This window comes from Halyomorpha halys, unplaced genomic scaffold (genome assembly GCF_000696795.3).
Source record: "Halyomorpha halys isolate HHAL.00 unplaced genomic scaffold, Hhal_1.1 Scaffold1020.1, whole genome shotgun sequence".
Lineage (NCBI taxonomy): Eukaryota > Metazoa > Arthropoda > Insecta > Hemiptera > Pentatomidae > Halyomorpha > Halyomorpha halys.
In genome coordinates, this window is record NW_027106408.1 from 33782 (window position 1) to 52929 (window position 19148).

At 30.4% G+C, this 19148-nt stretch overlaps 2 protein-coding genes across 5 annotated transcripts; both read right to left on the bottom strand.

The window, feature by feature from the left end:
• Positions 1–994: 994 nt before the first annotated feature.
• Positions 995–9352, bottom strand: LOC106687860 (ATP-dependent RNA helicase p62). Of its 3 annotated transcripts, none has more exons than XM_014432010.3 (12): positions 9296–9352; positions 9049–9133; positions 6961–7320; positions 6708–6819; positions 6328–6589; positions 5502–5608; positions 4874–4960; positions 4575–4771; positions 4424–4485; positions 3704–3763; positions 2175–2417; positions 995–1529 (listed from the first exon to the last, which is right to left on the bottom strand). In XM_014432010.3, coding segments are annotated over exons 2-12 (1650 nt in total). In that variant the 5' UTR covers positions 9051–9133; positions 9296–9352; the 3' UTR covers positions 995–1371. The 3 variants fall into 3 exon arrangements, 2 of the variants coding, with proteins under 2 accessions (XP_014287496.1, XP_014287495.1); XM_014432009.2 differs by lacking the exon at positions 9296–9352 and adding an exon at positions 9251–9287; XR_001344238.2 differs by lacking the exons at positions 995–1529; positions 9296–9352 and adding exons at positions 2599–2934; positions 9251–9290 and having other exon boundaries at positions 2220–2417.
• A 3529-nt stretch (positions 9353–12881) lies between these two features.
• calypso (ubiquitin carboxyl-terminal hydrolase calypso) lies at positions 12882–17285 on the bottom strand. 2 transcript variants are annotated; one of them, XM_014432028.3, is made up of 3 exons: positions 16198–17285; positions 15049–15303; positions 12882–14679 (listed from the first exon to the last, which is right to left on the bottom strand). In XM_014432028.3, the coding sequence occupies exons 1-3, from the start codon at positions 16701–16703 to the stop codon at positions 14181–14183; spliced, it is 1260 nt and encodes a 419-aa protein (XP_014287514.1). In that variant the 5' UTR covers positions 16704–17285; the 3' UTR covers positions 12882–14180. The 2 variants fall into 2 exon arrangements, with proteins under 2 accessions (XP_014287514.1, XP_014287512.1); XM_014432026.3 differs by having other exon boundaries at positions 15049–15306; positions 16198–17282.
• Between the last annotated feature and the right edge of the window lie 1863 nt (positions 17286–19148).

Below are 19148 nucleotides of genomic sequence, written 5' to 3' on the forward strand. Positions count from 1 at the left end.
AAGATTATTGAATGAATGAACTCAAGCAGTAACCTGAATAAAGTAAATTTCAATTCGATTCTAGTAACATCAGGACCCTGTTTCATAATGAAAGCTAATAGTATTAGTTCATAGTACAAGTGTAGAAACTAGTGTGGTAATAATACTAATACTTATTTTTTCATGGTAGGGAGGACTATTAGTGATATCACAGGAATTAAAAAATACTTAAGTACAAGTTACTATTCCACAAGTCTGTATAATTGAATTAAGATAAATTGACAAGACTAATAGTATTAGTTTGTACTTTATTATGAAACAGGCCCCTGTTCACAGAATTTAGGATTGCCTAGCTTTTACTTCACTGATAAGATATTTAAATAAATTAATGTCATCATTCGAAGACATGAGGAAGCAATTTGCGAATTAATTCAGTTTTACAGCAATAGGCCATCAACATGACACTTAATATTTTTAACAGGTATTTTGAAAGTAAGGAAGCATTTAAACCTAATTTGTCTCATAGACTTACTTATACATTTATTTTGTTCATTAAGAATTAAATATTTCACAAATATTCATTAATAATTTAGTATTTTCAACAATGATTCAATCTACTTTTGATGAAGAAATTTTCTCAATCGTTTTGCAATTTTAATAAACATATTGTAACAACTATCAGTAATTAATTGATGGTCTTCTTTAAACACATTCCATTATACTTCAGTTCTACCTCAACAAATATTCACAAGTTATATTTTAAATATTATCATCTTTGTGTATTAAAAATTTAGTTTTCTTATATTTAAAAAGTTATTTGTTTTTTCTTCTGAACCTTGAGATGTTTTTATTTTTTCAACCTTTCCTTTTTTAATCACTTTTTCCTGTTTGTTTTTCGAATCTTATACTTACATTAGTTTTTGTATTTTTTTACCAGACCAACCACCTCCATATTTCTCTAGGCCATAACATATGTGAAATCTTAAGTCATAAAAAAGGGGTAAATAATAAACAATTTTATTAAAAAAGTTTAATCACTAGTTAGTTACTCTTCCATTTTTTAAGTTAACAGAACAGTTCTCCAATACTTTGAGTACAATTAGTTTAATACTATGAGAGAAATATAAAATAAAATCCAATATTAAATATGACAAAATTAGTTTCATTATACAAAAAAACTATTTCAGAAACTTATACATTTTATAAGTCAGATAAAAAACATAAATTAAGGCAGGGTCTACAACGACAGTGCTCATTAACTTTAATTTTAAGTGAAACATTAACACTAAAAATATCACATTTAATCCATAAGGAATTACTGCAGTATGAAACTGCAACTCTTATATACAATATTAATTACAATAAGAATAAAAATTCTCTTTTTCAGATAAATCAATCATAGTCAAATCTCTTGTAGTTATTACTGCTTTGTTGTCCAAAGCCATTCGAATTAGAGTTTCTTTGATAACTTCCAGAATTCCTTTGGAAGCCAGAATTGAATCGGCTACCACCGAACCTATCATTCCTTTTGAAGGTACCATTTCTATAACCTATAATTAAAAAAAATGTTATTTTTCATATAATCTATAAAATGCATTAACATGAAACAAACGAAGAAATAATTATGATCATCAACTCTTATATTCCAAAATGATTTACTTTACAAGGGATATAACTATATACAAAAATCAAACAAATTCTAGATTATACTATTTGGAAAAAAGTTTCTGAGAAATTAAACAAAAAGAACTAAATTATAAACTGTGACTTTCTTGTGGTGTATGCCTGGACAGAAGTAACATTACAAGTGCTAACTGTAATACATTTAAAGGTCTACTTCCCTATTTCTGAAATGTACAACAAGGATTCAATCATCTCCCACCATTGAGAAAGAGTCGAAACGAATATGAATATTATTGTTAAGGTTTGAAATATGAATTTAGTGTATTTGATACCTGGAAGTAAGTTTATTATGTAGCAACTTGAACTTAATCAGTCTTTTAAAATCAAATTAATACAATCTTTAACAATGAAGTTTTAGTAAATATAAAACTTGTATAATGGGTAAATTAATAAAACATTAATTTTAATAAAGAAAAACTATTTAGAGGTATTTAACAATATACATAAAAGTGTAATTACCATAAAAAATAGCTGATTACAAAATTTAAAAAAATAAATAAAAATATGCATACCTCGAGAAAATCCACCTCCTCCACCAGAGAATCTGGTCATTGCTTGCAATTCTGGAGAGATGGTCTGTTTGGCTTCAGTTAAAACTGCTACAAGATCCCTAGCCTGCTTTTGATTAGCAGAGGTAAAAAAGGTATAGGCTGTACCTGAGGCATTTGATCGTCCAGTACGACCAATTCGATGGATATAATCTTCTGACGAGTTGGGGAAATCATAATTTATCACAAACATAACATCTTCAACATCTACAATTAAAAAAAATGTTTGAAATAATAAGTAAAACAAATTTTAAATAATTTAACTGAACAAAGTTAAGTTAGGTCTACAGTCAGATATCTTAAGGATTATCCCACATGCATTTAGGGTCAAGGAAAAAAAAAATACTTATCCCAACTAAAATCTATAAGTAGTAAGATATAAACAAACCTGAGATCTGCTAAAAGGAGACTTCAGTCAACAACAGTTGGGTGCTGGTATATTGTTGTTTGTTTGTAGAGTGCAAAAAGCCCTTCGAAATTAGCTTGGATTATTCTGATCTTCCTCATTTTATTTATTGCTTTCAGACATACATCCTCGTATATCTGTTTTATCTTCTATTGCTTTGTGCTCAAGAAGACAATATTTTTTAACAAGTTCATTGAAAATCTTCGATTGCAAATCACACTCTCACAAACTTGCACAATTGTGCATAGAGAGGCACCCTTGCAATGTGCGCATATTTTCTATATTTCATTTTCAAAATTTGCGCTAGCACTAGTGCCTCTGTAACAACAAATGCGAAGAAAACACGTTCATCATTATTCCCATGTTATTAATAAAAAAATTATATTTAAACAATATTTCTAAAACAATAAGAAAGGGTTTTAATCTAATTTAATCTTTTAGAAATTACCATAGCTCTCATTTATAACTTAATTAAAAAGAGGATAGATAATCAAGATGGTGAAAACTAGGAAATAATTAACTTAGTCCTGAAGTAACATAAAAGGTTTAGAAAATACTAATTATTTTCGACAGCACACGGGAAAATGAAGTGCTTTTCATTAATGGTTGAATTTTAAGCATGACCCTTAAGAGTATAGTTAGACTGCTACACCCTGTAATTCTCAGCTCAAGATTTAATTTCTTATTTATCATGACCAATTAAACAAAAAATTAGTAACTTATTAATATATAGGGCACGAAAAAAGTTGAATTACAAGTAATTTATAAAATTTAACTTCAAACATAAACCATACCATAAAAAAAAAAAAACCTATAAAACAAAGGTTGTAAAATACTAAAGAGACCTATTTTTAAGAATCTAATGAAAATTGAAAAGCACTGAAATCATTTCAAGTTACCTAAATTTTCATATTAAATTAAACATGGGTATTATAGAGAACGTGTTATTTTACCAGCAGCCCGATCAATTACCGAAAATGTACTTCTGTCCCCAATTAGCCCTTAAGAAACAGTGAAATTCCCAGAGAAATATCGAAACTCTGAGCATTAGATAAATTACTGGTTATTTAAAGTTCGACCAACATACCTAAGCCTCGGGCAGCAACATCTGTTGCAACGAGGATCAATGATTTACCTCTTCTAAAATCTGGAATAGAGAAAGAAACATATTAACAAAACTTATTAAGGAAATTTAATAACATAACACTAACAGAAATGTACAAAATTTAACAGATTACACATTGTGCCTGATAAGTATAAATTACTTCTGTAATTTTGCTGAAATTGCAATTTAAGAAGAAATTTTAGGAAATCAATATAATTTTGAAACTAATCAAAATTATTAGAAAGAACTTCTGATATTTTTTCAAATGATAATAAATAAATAATTGTAATGTATAACAATAAATTGTTTATCAGGAAATTTAAGAGAATAAGAATTCAGTAATTTAAAAGAAATGAATCAGTTAGAGCTTCACTGACTAAGTATGTACTTAATTAAAATAACAATAGAAAGAACTAAACATGTAATCCGAATAGATAATTCTTGCAGTAGTGTTCATTATAATGATGAATATAATATAATGTAAGCAGCCTAGAGGAAGGGACCAAGAATATATAAATTCTGGCACCGAAGGTAACTACTAAATTTGATGTACCTCTGATTAGCATTAACAATACCAGTAATAGAAAGTGGTAATGTTCCAAGTCAAGAGGATTCAGATACTACTTTTTAATTTTATGTAATGTTTAAAATATGTACAAGTAATAACACTTAAAACTAAGAACAGTTAACGGCAATACTTGCCTCTTAATACATAATCTCTTTCATTTTGTGACTTATCTCCATGGATACAAACAGCAGGCCACCTAAAAAACATTTCCATAGTAATTATTTAGGTAACAACAAATTAACATTAAAATCACAATAATTTAAACAGAAATTTAACAATACTAACCCAACTCTTTTAAGGCCATTGGCTATAGCTTCTACTTTTTTTTTAGTTTCAACAAAAATAATAGTTCTCTCAAGTTTTTCATTCCCTATTTCTTCGAGTAAATTGTTAAGTTTTGCTTGTTTATCACCTTCCTCACAAACTTCAACTATTTGCTGTATATTGTGATTAGCAGCCAATTCTAAAGAACCTATGTTCACCTGGAAAATAAATTAACAGATGTATACGTAACATACATGTAGATTGTGAACAACTAGTAAATTAGCATATCATATGATTTGATAAGAAAATAGCGAAATTACCTGAACATACTCTTGAAGAAAATCTTCAGCAAGAGCTTTGACTTCTTTGGGCCAAGTCGCCGACCACATAAGCACCTGGCGATCAGGCTAAAACAAGAGGACAGGTTTTTTAATACAAAATTAAAAATATAAAACATTTGTGATGACACGATAGATGTAGTCAACTATTCATCTCTCAGCAATTGATTAATCAATGAATTTCATCATCATACTTCTTTTGATATCATTGAGATTACCCATTTTAATAATTGTTACACGTATATGCTTTTACATATTTGAATTTTACTCCTCGGCTAAATATGAGAATTAAAAAAAATAAAATATTAACAACTATGTTCTGTAACTATTTGAGCCAGAATAAATTGATGTTTTATTTGATAAGTATTTATTGCATACTAATGTTGGTAGCCTAGAGGAAGGGACCTAGAATATATCAATTCTGGCACCGAAGGTAACTACCACAGTTTTATATTCCTCAGCATACATTAACAAAACCAGCAATTTAGGGTGGTAATGTTCCAAGTTCAGAGGATTTAACTCTTTAAAGAAAAAAATATATCTAAATATAACTATATATATGGTTAACACATACTACATAATTATTGACCAAAAATGAATTCTAACTTACCCTAATTTGTTGCATAATTTTTCTGATTTGTGGCTCAAATCCCATGTCTAACATTCGATCAGCTTCATCAAGAACCAAATATGTACATCTTCTAAGGTTAGTAGTACCTATAAAATTGAATATTAATTAAAATCCTTATCGCTACAATTTATGGATACAAGTAATAAATAAGAAGGATGATATGATAAAAAATTAAATAATTCATAACTGAGAGCAATTATAAACACAATTGTAACAAACTATTTACCATTCGAGTTGAATTAACTTTAAATTAAAGGCAATAAATAGGAATGATTTTAGTTCTGATGATAACCAAATTAGTTTAATATTGTTAATTAAAATTAATAATTGTTAATGAAATAAGAAAAAAACATTTAGTGAGCATGGTACAAGTCTGAGAACTAATTATACAGAATTTAATTATTTTGTATTTAATATTTCATCAACTTTAATACTTTAAGTTTAGGAAATATTAAATATGAAGGAGTATACTATGTAACTTGCACACTCCATCCTTGCAAAAAATGAGTTACTGATGTTTTAACATTAAAATTTACCTTATTATTTTAAACGTTTAAACCATTAAATCTTATCCAACTCAATTTAATTAACTTAATTTAATGCTTAAAATAAAATTCTGGATGATTGACCATATGGTGTATCAATAAATGGAATTTGGTCCAGGAGCAGTCAAATTCAACTTAAATAGTAATATTTTGTACTATTTTTATTTGAGCCAATTTCATGTTATCTACAAAATTTGCTGAAGAGAGAATTTTCAAAAGTAGATCCCTAAATTTTTAAGTATTAGTTCACTCTCACTGACCTCTCGCCAAAAAATCAATTAATCTTCCAGGTGTAGCAATAACTATTTCCACTCCTCTTTCTAAATCCCTCGCTTGAGGTCCTTTTGGAGCACCACCAAAGACTGCAACTGATTTTTGCCCGCAAGCACCACCAAATTGGCTAGCAACTGTCTGAATTTGTTGTGCTAACTCTCTTGTAGGTGCTAGGACAAGAGCTATAGGCCCATCACCACGCTGCACTCTAGGTTGATTTTTTATGTGAATCACAGCAGGAAGAATGTACTGTACAAAAAAAATACAATGGCTAAAATTATATCAGAAATCAAGATCCCACTATATTTATTACCCAGCATAATATACTTAAAGTCACAACTAGGTAATGAACAAAATAAAAACTTACGGCTAAAGTTTTTCCACTACCAGTTTGGGCAATGCCAACCATATTTTTTCCACTTAAAGCGATTGGCCAACCTTGGGCTTGGATAGCTGTTGGAAAGTCAAATCCCATCTTTCTAAAAAATAAAAACATAAGGATGATTCGAGACACTCAATAAAAATCTAATAAAGATAATACCAGAAAAAGAAAATTAACAAAATACAACGATCTATTAAGTAAAGAACATGACAATTATAATAGCATATTTACTACTTACTTGATGTTGTTGGCAACATATTCTGGGAAATTTCCTTCTTCAAAATATTGGATCGGGTTTAGACTGGGATCAGCAACTCCTCTGATGAGAATATCCTTACTTTCTCTGTAACGTTGTACTTCAGAATACGGTCTGTTTAAAACATTGGGGTGAGGGCAATAAAAATCTTTCTTGAAATTGGAGAGACTGTGGTCTTCCCAATCCACGGCTCTCAGTCCACTACCGAAATCATCTTGGTCGTTTTTCTTATTAACCCTTCCTTTAAAACCACCCCCTCCGATTTTCCCATTCCTGTATCCACCCCCACCCCCACCTCCACCTCCAAAACCTCCTTTCTTGTTTGACTGATTATTGTATTTCCTAAAACAGAAATATGAACCATGAAAAGTAAAACAAATTTAATGAACATCTTACCATGAAGATTTATAAAACCTATTTGACAGTATATAATTTAGTCAGTAATTGGTTGAATGCATTTAAAAAAAAAAAAAAAAGAAAAAAAGAAAATGAATGCTTCTGTACTAGTAACATTTCAGATTATTACACAGTAGGCGAGCATGTACTTATTTATTTGTCTTGAGAGGAGAAGTAGACAGCTGAGATCCAATTAACTGAGTAAAAATAAGGGAACATTTCATATGAGTAAGCACATGCCCAGCTATTATTAGGCATGGTACTTAAGAACAGTTACTAACACTTCTTTAATGCAGTAATGATCCATATTCAATGATGACCACTTAAAACTATAAAGAATATTTTTGAATAGGGAGAATTAAATTTAAATGATTTCTCAGAATGGAAAGGTAGGCTTAATGCCTGGTTAAGAGCTGTCTCTTAATTAATATATCAAGAAATTTCGTTCGACAAGAAACCCAAATTATTGACTGAAAGAAATTGCAGATCATTTTTTTCACACACTCAGTTCTTCTTAAGGGTAAAAAATTCATAGAGCATCATGAAATAAAAAAAGATCATCATAGTGGTGAAATACTGAAATAATTTTTATAAGGATCTTAATTATATACAAAAATATAAAGACTAGTAATCACTAAGAGTTGAGCAATTGCCAAATACAGGCAATTGAACAAATATTACATCAACTGTAAAACTAATAATAAAAAAAAAATCTTCATAATGTGCAAATAGTTTTTAAAATGCAGAAAGAATAAAGATTAACTTAAAACAATGGCGAGGCAAATACAGTCTACAATATAACTCAATAAACATCTTGTTTCTTAACTGTAGTGCACATGTGCACACAGGGTATTAAGACAGTTCAAAGGTCCAGGGATATAAGCTTGAAATATATTAGATGGCTGTTGTGAAATCAGAATTTTGTAACAGTTGTTTTCATAATTATAATTAAGTAAAACAAATGGGAGGGCCTGATGCAAACAATAACCACAAATTTGTTAATTATAATAGCTTAGATAAAATAACCCAAACCAGGTAAACAGTAAACTGATAAAAGTTTAAAGCACTCCACTAAACTTAAGTTATCTCGCAACATGTGGTATTGATAGTCACCTTAACTTCCATAGTAATAAGTCTAGAAGATAAGTTTATGCAAAGCATTAAGGACTCGGTGTGTTAATTCAAATTTCACATGAGTTATGTCATTTGGAGAACAGTTTTAGAATTATGTTCTTAACTTATTACTACCATGTGGGCATGTTACAGGCATTACTATACATGAGGTTAGAACATATATAACTTCTCAAGGTATATATATAAAAAAAACATCTAAATATTTAAATATTCAAAAATATCCTTCATAATTAAAAGGCAACAAAAACTGACCACACTTGAAATAAGGCTCCAAACCTTACTGGGCTAAGTTAAGTAGGTACTAATTCTACAAAATCTTGCAGTGGAAAATTAAGTCATGAATGTAAGGCTAAAGTTCATGTTTTGAACATAAAATTAAGAATCAAAAATAATTAGACCAAGGAATCTGCAGTAAGACCTAACTTAACCAATATGGCGACATGGAATCAAATGGTGAACAATGAAGTATTAAATATTACACTAAGAATTTAACAAACTAAATCAAAATTAAAATAAATATATACATTCAAATTAACTTACATGATGCTTGAATAAACAGGTAATTGACAATTCTTGAGGAGAAATGTTCTGCTAACAAGTTTCGTGATCTGAACGGGAATACGACCTGTAAATAGAATACAAAAAGATTAGTGTTTGATATGATGATAAAATAAGAAATAGATAGAATAGAAAGAATAAGAAATAAATAGAATTTAATTTACATTAAATACACCACACTTACAAATCATGTTAACCTAAAATGGAACAGACGAACAAGTGAACTTACCACGATGAACAGCCAAAGGGAAAAGGAACGATCCCAAAATCGATACACATCACTTCACCTCTTTATAGAGGGCACCACATGCAAATATACAAAACAATTCTTGAATTGTGGAATTATTTTAAATATTAAGCTTTAAATAAATAGAGCATTAGGCTAAATAATGTTAATTTATGTAATTTAAATTATAGAAAAGTATATAATTTTTTCAGCTTATGAATTAGGAATTCCTACATACAAGTATTCACGTCAACTAAATCTAGAATATAGGCAGCACATTAATGGATAATAAAAAAAATGGTGACTATGTGTGTAATAACATAAGTACGAAGTACGCTCTTTTTTTTATTTAAAAAAAAAATTTATTATAGGGTAGTACAATCAGCATATACTTAATTCTCTAAAACTCTAAAATGAACCAGGTGGTTGCAATATACTTTCATTATTAGGGATGGGAAATTTTAACTACCTAGTTAATTTCTTATTTTTCTAAAATAACTAACTACGAAACCTGGAGATAAGAACCAGAGGTACATTTAATTAAGATTTCAAAAAAAGAAAAAAAAAAAAGTAAAACAAGATAAAAAAAAAAGCTATATAGAAAGACAAAAATGGAAACATACATACATACATAGGTGAAGATAATTAATTAAAATTAAAAGTTATACATATGAAGTGAAACATTTTTTTTGTCGAATCAGAACAGAAAATCAGAGTGGAGGATAAAAAAAAAAAATTAAAGCAAAAAAGGAGAGATTATTATCATTAGTTATAATAAAAGGGCCATTTGTGGCTGAGGAGGTAAAGGTATGAGTCCCACAAAATGAAAACTAAACTCCCACCATGGCGAGAGTAGGGTGGTACCTTCTAGATAGTATGTCAGAAATGATCAGGAAGGGGGTAAAAAGAATGAGTCATGGCAATATATAGGGAAGAGGTATGGCAAGCAAGCAAAAGCCATGGTAGACCAAAATTCCACTGCAAGGATGTAGCTGCCCATAATGCTGGAGCTTCACTGGTTATTGCACATGATGGGGACAGTTTGCGGAAGCTGATTCAGAAGTCCAAGACCTAGAAAAGATTTATACAACAATAAAGAAAGGTGTACTCTTCCATTGTTGTAACAAAGTGATTATTTTTTCTGAAATAAATTTAGAAAAGCATGGGAAATAGAAAATAAATAATAGTTACAAATCGATTATTACAATGAACAATGTGAATGATGTTCATTTACATTATATGGAGTAGAAACATAGTCAGAAATGGAAAATAGACCAGCAATAAGATGATTGGAAAAAGTTATGGCTAAATTTTTTGATCTAAATGCTAGTCAAGTAGAAAGTGAAATTGTATTTTCAGGTTACTATGGCTGAATATCTGAGATTGTCTGCGAGGGAATCAGTCCTTAAAGAGTCTTAGTACTGAGGAATAATGACTGTAATTAAATCAATAATTTTTAGGAGGGGAGATAATAGAGAACCCCAATAATAGAAGTTTTCTCCTCTACACAGCCTATAAAATAAACTTGAGAATCCTAGAACAAAGACTGAGAAGGGAAGCACAATATACCTTCCAGGAAGAACAAGGTTTCAGAGCCAAGAGAATCACCTGAATCTCTATTTTCATCTACAGAAGAATATTTGAAAACTGATAGAAAGGAGAGATCAATTCTACAGACCTCAGCCTTGAAGGCATCTCTCAAAGACCTATTACAGACATACACACAAAAAAAAAAAATCCAAGTAGCTGACAAATATTACTAAGAAAATATATTTTATATATATATACACACATGTAAACGAGAAACACCATTTGGTATAAGGAGGGTTGAGTTACTGTTTTGTGGATCTAAACAAGGGGAGATAGCAGCATGGCAGCATGAACCAAGTTGATACAAACACAGTTTTGCCAATGCTGCAGACTGAACTTATTATTTTTGTTTGAGCTACAACCAATGACCAAAACAAAGTAATAATAATAAAAATTAGGACATAGAAATATAAGCCCTGTTAATTTTAAGCTTTTAGCATGAGCTGACTACACAGTAATCCTGTCTGAGGAAGAAAATAATCTACAAAAGATTAGTGTTTTCTGAAAAGATTGAATAATCTTATCTAAAGGTAAAATAAACAAGATGAGGATAGGAAGGCTTAGATAACAAAACATAATTACCCAGATTTAGGGGAAAAAAAACTTATAAAAGGTACAAAATATTTAATATCTAGGAAGTGATATAATATCAAGGCTTAAGAAAATCACACTGATGGGGATATCCAAGAGATATTCATCAAGGAAGCTGTAAACTATCATTAAGGTATTATAAAGAGAGAAATCTTGAAAGAGACTAATAAATCGATTTATAATCACATCCTTAAAGAATTGTAACAAACACCAGCAATGAGATATTTCAATCATACACGAGTTACTTGAATTCAGTTCTAAGGTTAGAAAGAGATTCCAAAACCAAATGGATTCTAGGACAATTCTTGGGTAGTTAATCAGCGAAGATCACCTACAATTATTCTGCCATGTCATTCGAATGAATGATACTTTATTAATAGACTTAATTACTTATTATTATATTTGGGTTGATTAATAGACTTGAACAAAAGGTATGATACCAAAATACTTGAGACGAGGTACAAGGTGTCTTTTTAACTCAGCATATAATCAAGGACTGGAGAAAAATGGTAGACAGGTAAAATTGGTTCAGCCACTGATATAGGTTTCATAACCTCCTACACTGCAAGATGAGATGCCATAGAGAGAAATTATGTAGTAATAATGATGGTTACATTTAAAAAATAAACTTGCTATAGATCAAAGAAAAACAGAATAATGCTGCTAAAAAAAAAACATATATAACTATCAAGATATTAATAACTATAACCAATAGTTAATAATAAAAATATAACTAGTACTAAACTAATTTTTAATTCAAATTAGTAGTTCTTAACCTTGTTAATGATGAGCATCCCTGGATCTAAAAATAGTTGCTCCTATCCCAAAAATAATTTCTTGTACTTATGAAAAATTACATATATATGTTTCTTAAGGAATTAAAATATGTAGAATGAAAATGTATTTAATTAAAAATAAATATGAAAATTTAAATATACCTATGAAAAAGATATGATTTTTGTAAAACAGATTTACCATAAACCATCTCATCAATACTTGCACTCAAAATGATATAAGTACTGATATTAGTGAGGAATAAGTACAAGAGGGTTGTTTTTTCAATCCTTGAATAACCAAGTGTAAATCTAAAGCTGAGTTAAACATGACAATGATTTTGGTGTGCACATTTCTTATCTCAGATATTTGATGTTATTTGTGAGGAAATTGCTCATTTCTCAGAGACAAAAATGATACTGGCATGTTACTAAAAGCGCATTGACTTTTCTTGGCAGTAAATAAAATATTTTAAGAACATAACAAAGATTACTGTCATCTGGATATTAGCAAACTTGCAACCATTTTGGAGTTGAGTAAAAATATATATATATATTTTTAAATTTATTTATTGACATTTACAACTGTATTTACATAAAAATACATCTAGTAAATTTGATGTATGATCATAATGGTGTGTAAAAAAACAAACCATTGGTAGCTCTCTAATAAGTAAAAATAAAAGTGTCAACTTTGAAACTTGGTGAAACATAATTTCATAATTTAATATGTACTTCCCCACCTATATACTACTTTTTACATATTTATTAACAATTAGGAAAAATCAAGAATTTTATTTTGTATCCTTTATTACATACATTATATTATAATCTGCCTCAAAACAGCAATAAAAGAAGAAATAAATTTAAATATTCACACAATATATACAAAATAAAACATATTCAAGCACAGCCATACTTTATATACATTATTCACAATGATATTACTCTGAATGATATCTTTCAGACATTTTAAAAAGAAGGCTCAAAACATTTGAAAAATCCTGTTTCTCCTATTTTTGTATCACTAGTAATTAGATCTAGTTAAAACTAAGGGGTATTCACAGGCGATTAGGTCTTGGGTACAGTAGTTGGTTTATATCAGGGCTGCCAATTTTTAACCAAATAAACACATATGAAAGTTTATTACAAACATAGTCACCTTTACAGAGACCAAGAAAAAACAGTTGTTTTGTTATAATGGTGATACAGTGACCCCCTTCTCCTATTCCACCACTCAAAAACTTTTAGTGAGGCATAAGCAGCCATATGTAAATGATTCCACAAAAAAGCAACCATATAATTTTAATGGAGTGATGAACTTCCCACACCCATCTCTCCAATGAAGGGGGACGATTTATCCTTGGACACTTGAGTCACAAGCAGGGCTGATTGACCCAGATAATAATTCTAATCCTTCACATTTTGGTTAGGTTAGAACGGTTACCTACATGGTAATATAAATATAATATATATTTCCTGTCCTAATTGAAGTGTATAAGTAACTACATTAAACCCAATTAACATATTATTATATAATTACACAATATTCTTTCAAAATTCTTAAACTTTAGCTCAGTCTTTGATTTGATAGGTAAGGTGAAAAAATAATAAATGTTATATTTTAACCATACAAATGCTTAAAGCAATATACTTATGGTCACAATACTAAAAATATATATAAATGCAAAAACTTTTTCATTAATTTCAGTCATTTAGTATAACAAAACAATACCTAAATGTAACTTCTTAAATTGAGAAGTAATTAATAATCCATCCATTATTTATGTTTTAGAAAAGCAAACAGTCATTCATCAACTTTTTGTGAAAATACCCTCTCACATTAATGAAATTTTACTGAATCAATTTTAACAAAAAGAATTCCTTCTTCAGTACAAACACATATACAATTCTTTGATATTTAACGTGAATCATCATTTTTTTCTTCTTCCTTTTATCTTTCTTTTTCCTACTTTATCTTGCCGCTTAAGTTTTTGGACAACTTTCATCGGGACAGTTTTCTTTTGAAGTATTACAGCAGGTTGAACAAGATCAGCAAGTTTACCTTGTTCCGCAAGCATTGATAGAAAAGTACAAATGAATTCATCATAGTTATGAGTTCTTCGACAATCATCAATTTTGTACTTCTTCCTTTTATCATTTTCTTCCCTTAGAGATGTTTCACAGAGACTAACTTCTGAATCTAAATTTTTTAACAGTGCTAACAAATCCTTGGGTGCTAAGGAATTGTCTGGGGTTTGTGATTCTTTTGCAACCCTTATTACAACAAATTTGTTTTCTTCACTTTCAGCTGTTTGAAGTATTATTGGTGAAGCATAGTCTTTGACCTCAGATCCAATTACTACTGATATCTCATCTTCCTTACTCCCTTTATCATTCATTAATTGCTGCAATGCATCTACAACTATTTGTCTGAAAAAAAAAAAGTTGTGTATAATAAAATTAAAACTTAAAAATACCAATTGTATACTAGCAAAATCATATGACTATAGTGGTTTTAGTGTTGTATACTTGAATTTGAAATCAATATTTATATACTGCTACAATAATAAAGAACTTTAAAATAGATAAAAAGAAGAATAAACTTCTTGAAGAAGAAAATTTAAGTTAATAGAGTCAGGGAGCACAAATTTTCCAAACATAAAGATAAAACATTATTTTCATGGTAAAATAAGAGAAAAATTTTCTTAAAGAATAAATAAATACAAATTTAAATATCGGACAAAAAGGTATTAAAATAAATTACATATAAAGAAATATATCGTAAAAAAGTTACTATACCGGTTGGTTCGAAGCATATTTAATTTATGTTGCAAGGCTAATCTTTTATCTGGTACAACTGCCATAAGATTAAATCTTATATCATTATATTTGCCTCCTAATCGATCTGCTATAACTCTTCTTGCTTTATCAGTCCATTCTTCTCCAGTAGCCCAAGGCCCATGGTCAATAGGGTATGGTTTAAGGCCGTCTAATTCAAAAAGTCTATCATTGATTGGAACAAAGCTCACAAAATGGAATGCTTCTCCTGTGTACCTACTGAAAAAATTTAAGATTAATAGATACTACTTAAATTTATATACTTTCCTTGAAAGCTCTTTAGGAAAGATTCATTCATAGTTAAAATTGCTTTTTAGAAAAATGTTAATTCAATTTTTCATTTGATGAAGTTGATATATGAAATTAAAATTCTGCACCTATGAAAAGCAGTATCTGACCTGAATAACAAAAATATTTTCAAAGAGCCAAATGAATCTAACATTTTAACTATGATTTTCTGATCACTGTTCAAGGGAACTTTTTAAAATATGAACAATAACCCTAAAATGTTAATATAAAATGCTAGGATGTGTGTTTACACACTGGTTAGCTAGGCAAACATTTTTGCTAATAGACTAATGCTATATTTTAGGTGATTTTACTTGCTGTAACGGAAACTTCATCTAACTATATTTTTGTGCAACTCTGTCCAACAATACTCTTCCAATGATATACCTATTATTACCTCTATGTATACAGGCTGAATTATCAATACCACCAACAAAGTGCTAGCCAATATATATGTAGATAAATGGAAGAATAGAAAAAAATAACTTTCTAATATAGCAGCAAGTATGATTTCTTGGTTTCTACTTCCTTTTAAATGCACTATAACAGTAATTACATGGACTGTGAGACTTGTTAGCTAATTATTAGTATTTATCTCCCATAATCTGAAGTATACTTAGGTTTCAGTCCTGGATATACATAAATTTAGTTAAGTATTGAAAGGTTTGAAATTAGGTTTAATGAGCACTTAGCATCTTTATTAGGAAGGCTTATAAATTGAAATTTTCAAAGAATAGTCTACTTAAAAAACAACAATAAATCTTTTAAAAAATATACAGAAAGAGCATAGGCATATTTTATGGTTATATAATTATTAAATACCTTCCAGTAGAAACACCAGTAGATTTGTCAAGTCGTCTCTTGGCCTGTGGCATGGCATGAGAATTATGAGCTCTGGCTAATTCAGGAGTGTTACCAATTGCCCAGCCTTTGTTTTCTGGATCCATACCAATTGTGTGAGTCTTAAGACGTGTCAATGTGGATCCTAAATGGATATTTGGACAATTCAAGAGCACCGATAGCAATGAATGAGTAGCACAGCTGTTCGGAACCATTTGCTGGGCAAAAAATATGTTGTTAACAATTTCTTCATCATCAACATAAGTTTCACTTTGATCAACAACTTTTCTTCTAGATCTACGTTCTTCAATCCAGCGAAAAAGAAATATAAAACCATAAACAGGACCTTCCAGGGATTTCTGAAGATCATATATTTCTTCCACTTGCACACCTTTTACTCCAAAATCTTCTAGTAAAAGAGTGAATAAACCTGGGTCACTTTCAAGCTCTAACCATCCATCAGTGAGTCTTGTTATGTCCAAAGGCATTTTAATTTAAAATTTGATAAACATACCAAAATTAAATCATTAATCTTCTGTTTATGTTTATAACCTCAAGCTACACTTTTGTATTCCAAAGAAGTAAAAATAACTATGTGGAAAAGATGGTGGGAAGGTGCGGTCAGCAAATAAACAAAAAATTATTTGGACATTTTGACATCTTCTATCATCAATTATTCTACGATTCATTCTCCTTTAGTTGTCACCACTCCTATTCAGTCTAATTTATCTTTCTCATTCTTCAAATCTCACATAAATATCCTTTGTTCCATCCATAGACGCCGTGCCCATAATTTAGAACATCACATTTTATAACTCAAATTCCCTTTTCCAAAATCTATCAACAATTTCCCTAAAACATTACTATATCCAAACATCTTAAACCCAAATTATCTCCCTTTTCTTTCTTATTCCGAAAATTCGTGAAATTATAGAAAAGATTCACCAAAACCGAAAAACTTCCTGACACATATTCTAAAAATCAATATGGGCGACATGCATTTTAAGAACCTCTGTACGTCTATCTCCACCATTTTTACTTTAACCCGATTATAGAAAAAACAATAGCTCATCTCAAAATTTATGGATCTATGATCATATGGATATGATGATATAGAAATATAAATAATATAAAATATCCACCTTTAAGGTGGATCCACATGTTGGCCGCTCGCCACGGATCGGGGGCTCGTACAAATGCTCGGCAAACAAAGAGTGGACCATCCACATTCAGTGTTATTCAGAAAGGCAAACATGGCGGACGTACTAGTGGTTTCAGCCATTGCACTTGGATTGTATTATTTTTATTACAAAAAAAGAAAATTAACTCTCGACGGCTCGGCAACGAGCCTAGGCCAACCAAGCCAAGCCACCCATCCACATGCTCGCGTATGTCTGAGTTCGCCATGGCTCGGCCAACATGTAGAGGCCCCTTAAGGGGTACAAAAATGTTACTATAGGTCGTTCAAACTATAACGCCTTTTTTTTTTATGATTCCCAGTCATTTCTAACATACAGGGGTGGGGGTTATCTATAGGTTACCACCCTATCCCAATTATGGTGGGAGTTCAAGTTTTCATTTTGTGGAACCACCATAGAAATACAAGTCGACCCTCCAGACTGGATTCGAACCGGAGCCGATGCAGTTACGAGCCAGTTAAAGTTGGCGCTTTAACTCGCTAGGCTACGAATGGCCCCTACGAAAATTAAAATAAAAATACGTTCCTCTATATCCAACCTTCGACTTGCTTTCAGATCTTACAAAAATTGTCAACACTCTACTCGCATTTAAAATATCCTATTCCACTCCTATCCATATCGTATACTATAGTAAAATTCCTTGTTCCACTCCCAACTGTAATTCTCCTTAATGAGGTTTAAATAGTTGACACTAGATTAGTAAAGTCAAAACTGACAGACAAAACTAGTATTCAATTTACTACTATGTCCTTGATATATATTTTTTTTTACATGACAACTTCTTACATAATTGATTTAAAAACTGTACATCTTTCCACCATTCCCGCCTTTACATGTTTTTACCGATTCCCTTCACAAGCTGTTCTATAAATCATTGTGCAATTCTTATTCCCATATAATTCATTTATCACCAACTTAGTTTTAAAATTTGGTTTCACTAATATCTAATTTCAAATCATCAGCTTATAGTCTCTGGATTGGTTTAGTTGGACCTGTCTCCAGACAGTATGTTTCTTTTAACTACCTTTTATTCTTTTCTAGCATCTTTCCTCCTTTCCTTAATCTTTCTCCCTCACTCACTTTATTAGTTATGTTCACCATCACATCTAATTACTATTATTTGTATTACTTAATAATAATATTATGCGAACCGAGTGCGTAGATATACTGAGACAGCTTTACGCAGGCATCAGAATCAGCTTATCAAACAGAATGAATGCCAATTTTACAGAAGTCTTGGACAAAAGGGTAAATCAACAATTCACTACCCCAATGATAGTGAGGTATACTAGAGTGTGGGAAAAATCAGCTTGCCACAACGAAAACGCCTCTTGGATAGAAGAGGAAATGCGAAGCTTCGAGAATGCTCCAGAGATACCTCAGGTAACTATTACTGTAAATGACGTAATGGAAACAGTCAGCAACATGAAAAATTGGAGGGCTACAGGCTCTGACGGAATTCAGAATTACTGGATTAAAAGGTTTCGAAGTTTGCACCACTGGCCAATGGCTTCCAGGATGTACTAGATGGCAAGCAGGCTCCCCCAGAAGGTTTCTCAGACGGCATAACTTATTTGCTCCCAAAGAAGGATGGGCCGAATTTACGATCCGAAGATTTCCGGCCAATAACTTGCTTGAATGGTATCTATAAAATTCTTACTTCTATCTTGGCAACAAAGATATACGACCACCTCAAATCTAATGACATTGTCGAGGTTGTCTGGTCTTAGGCGA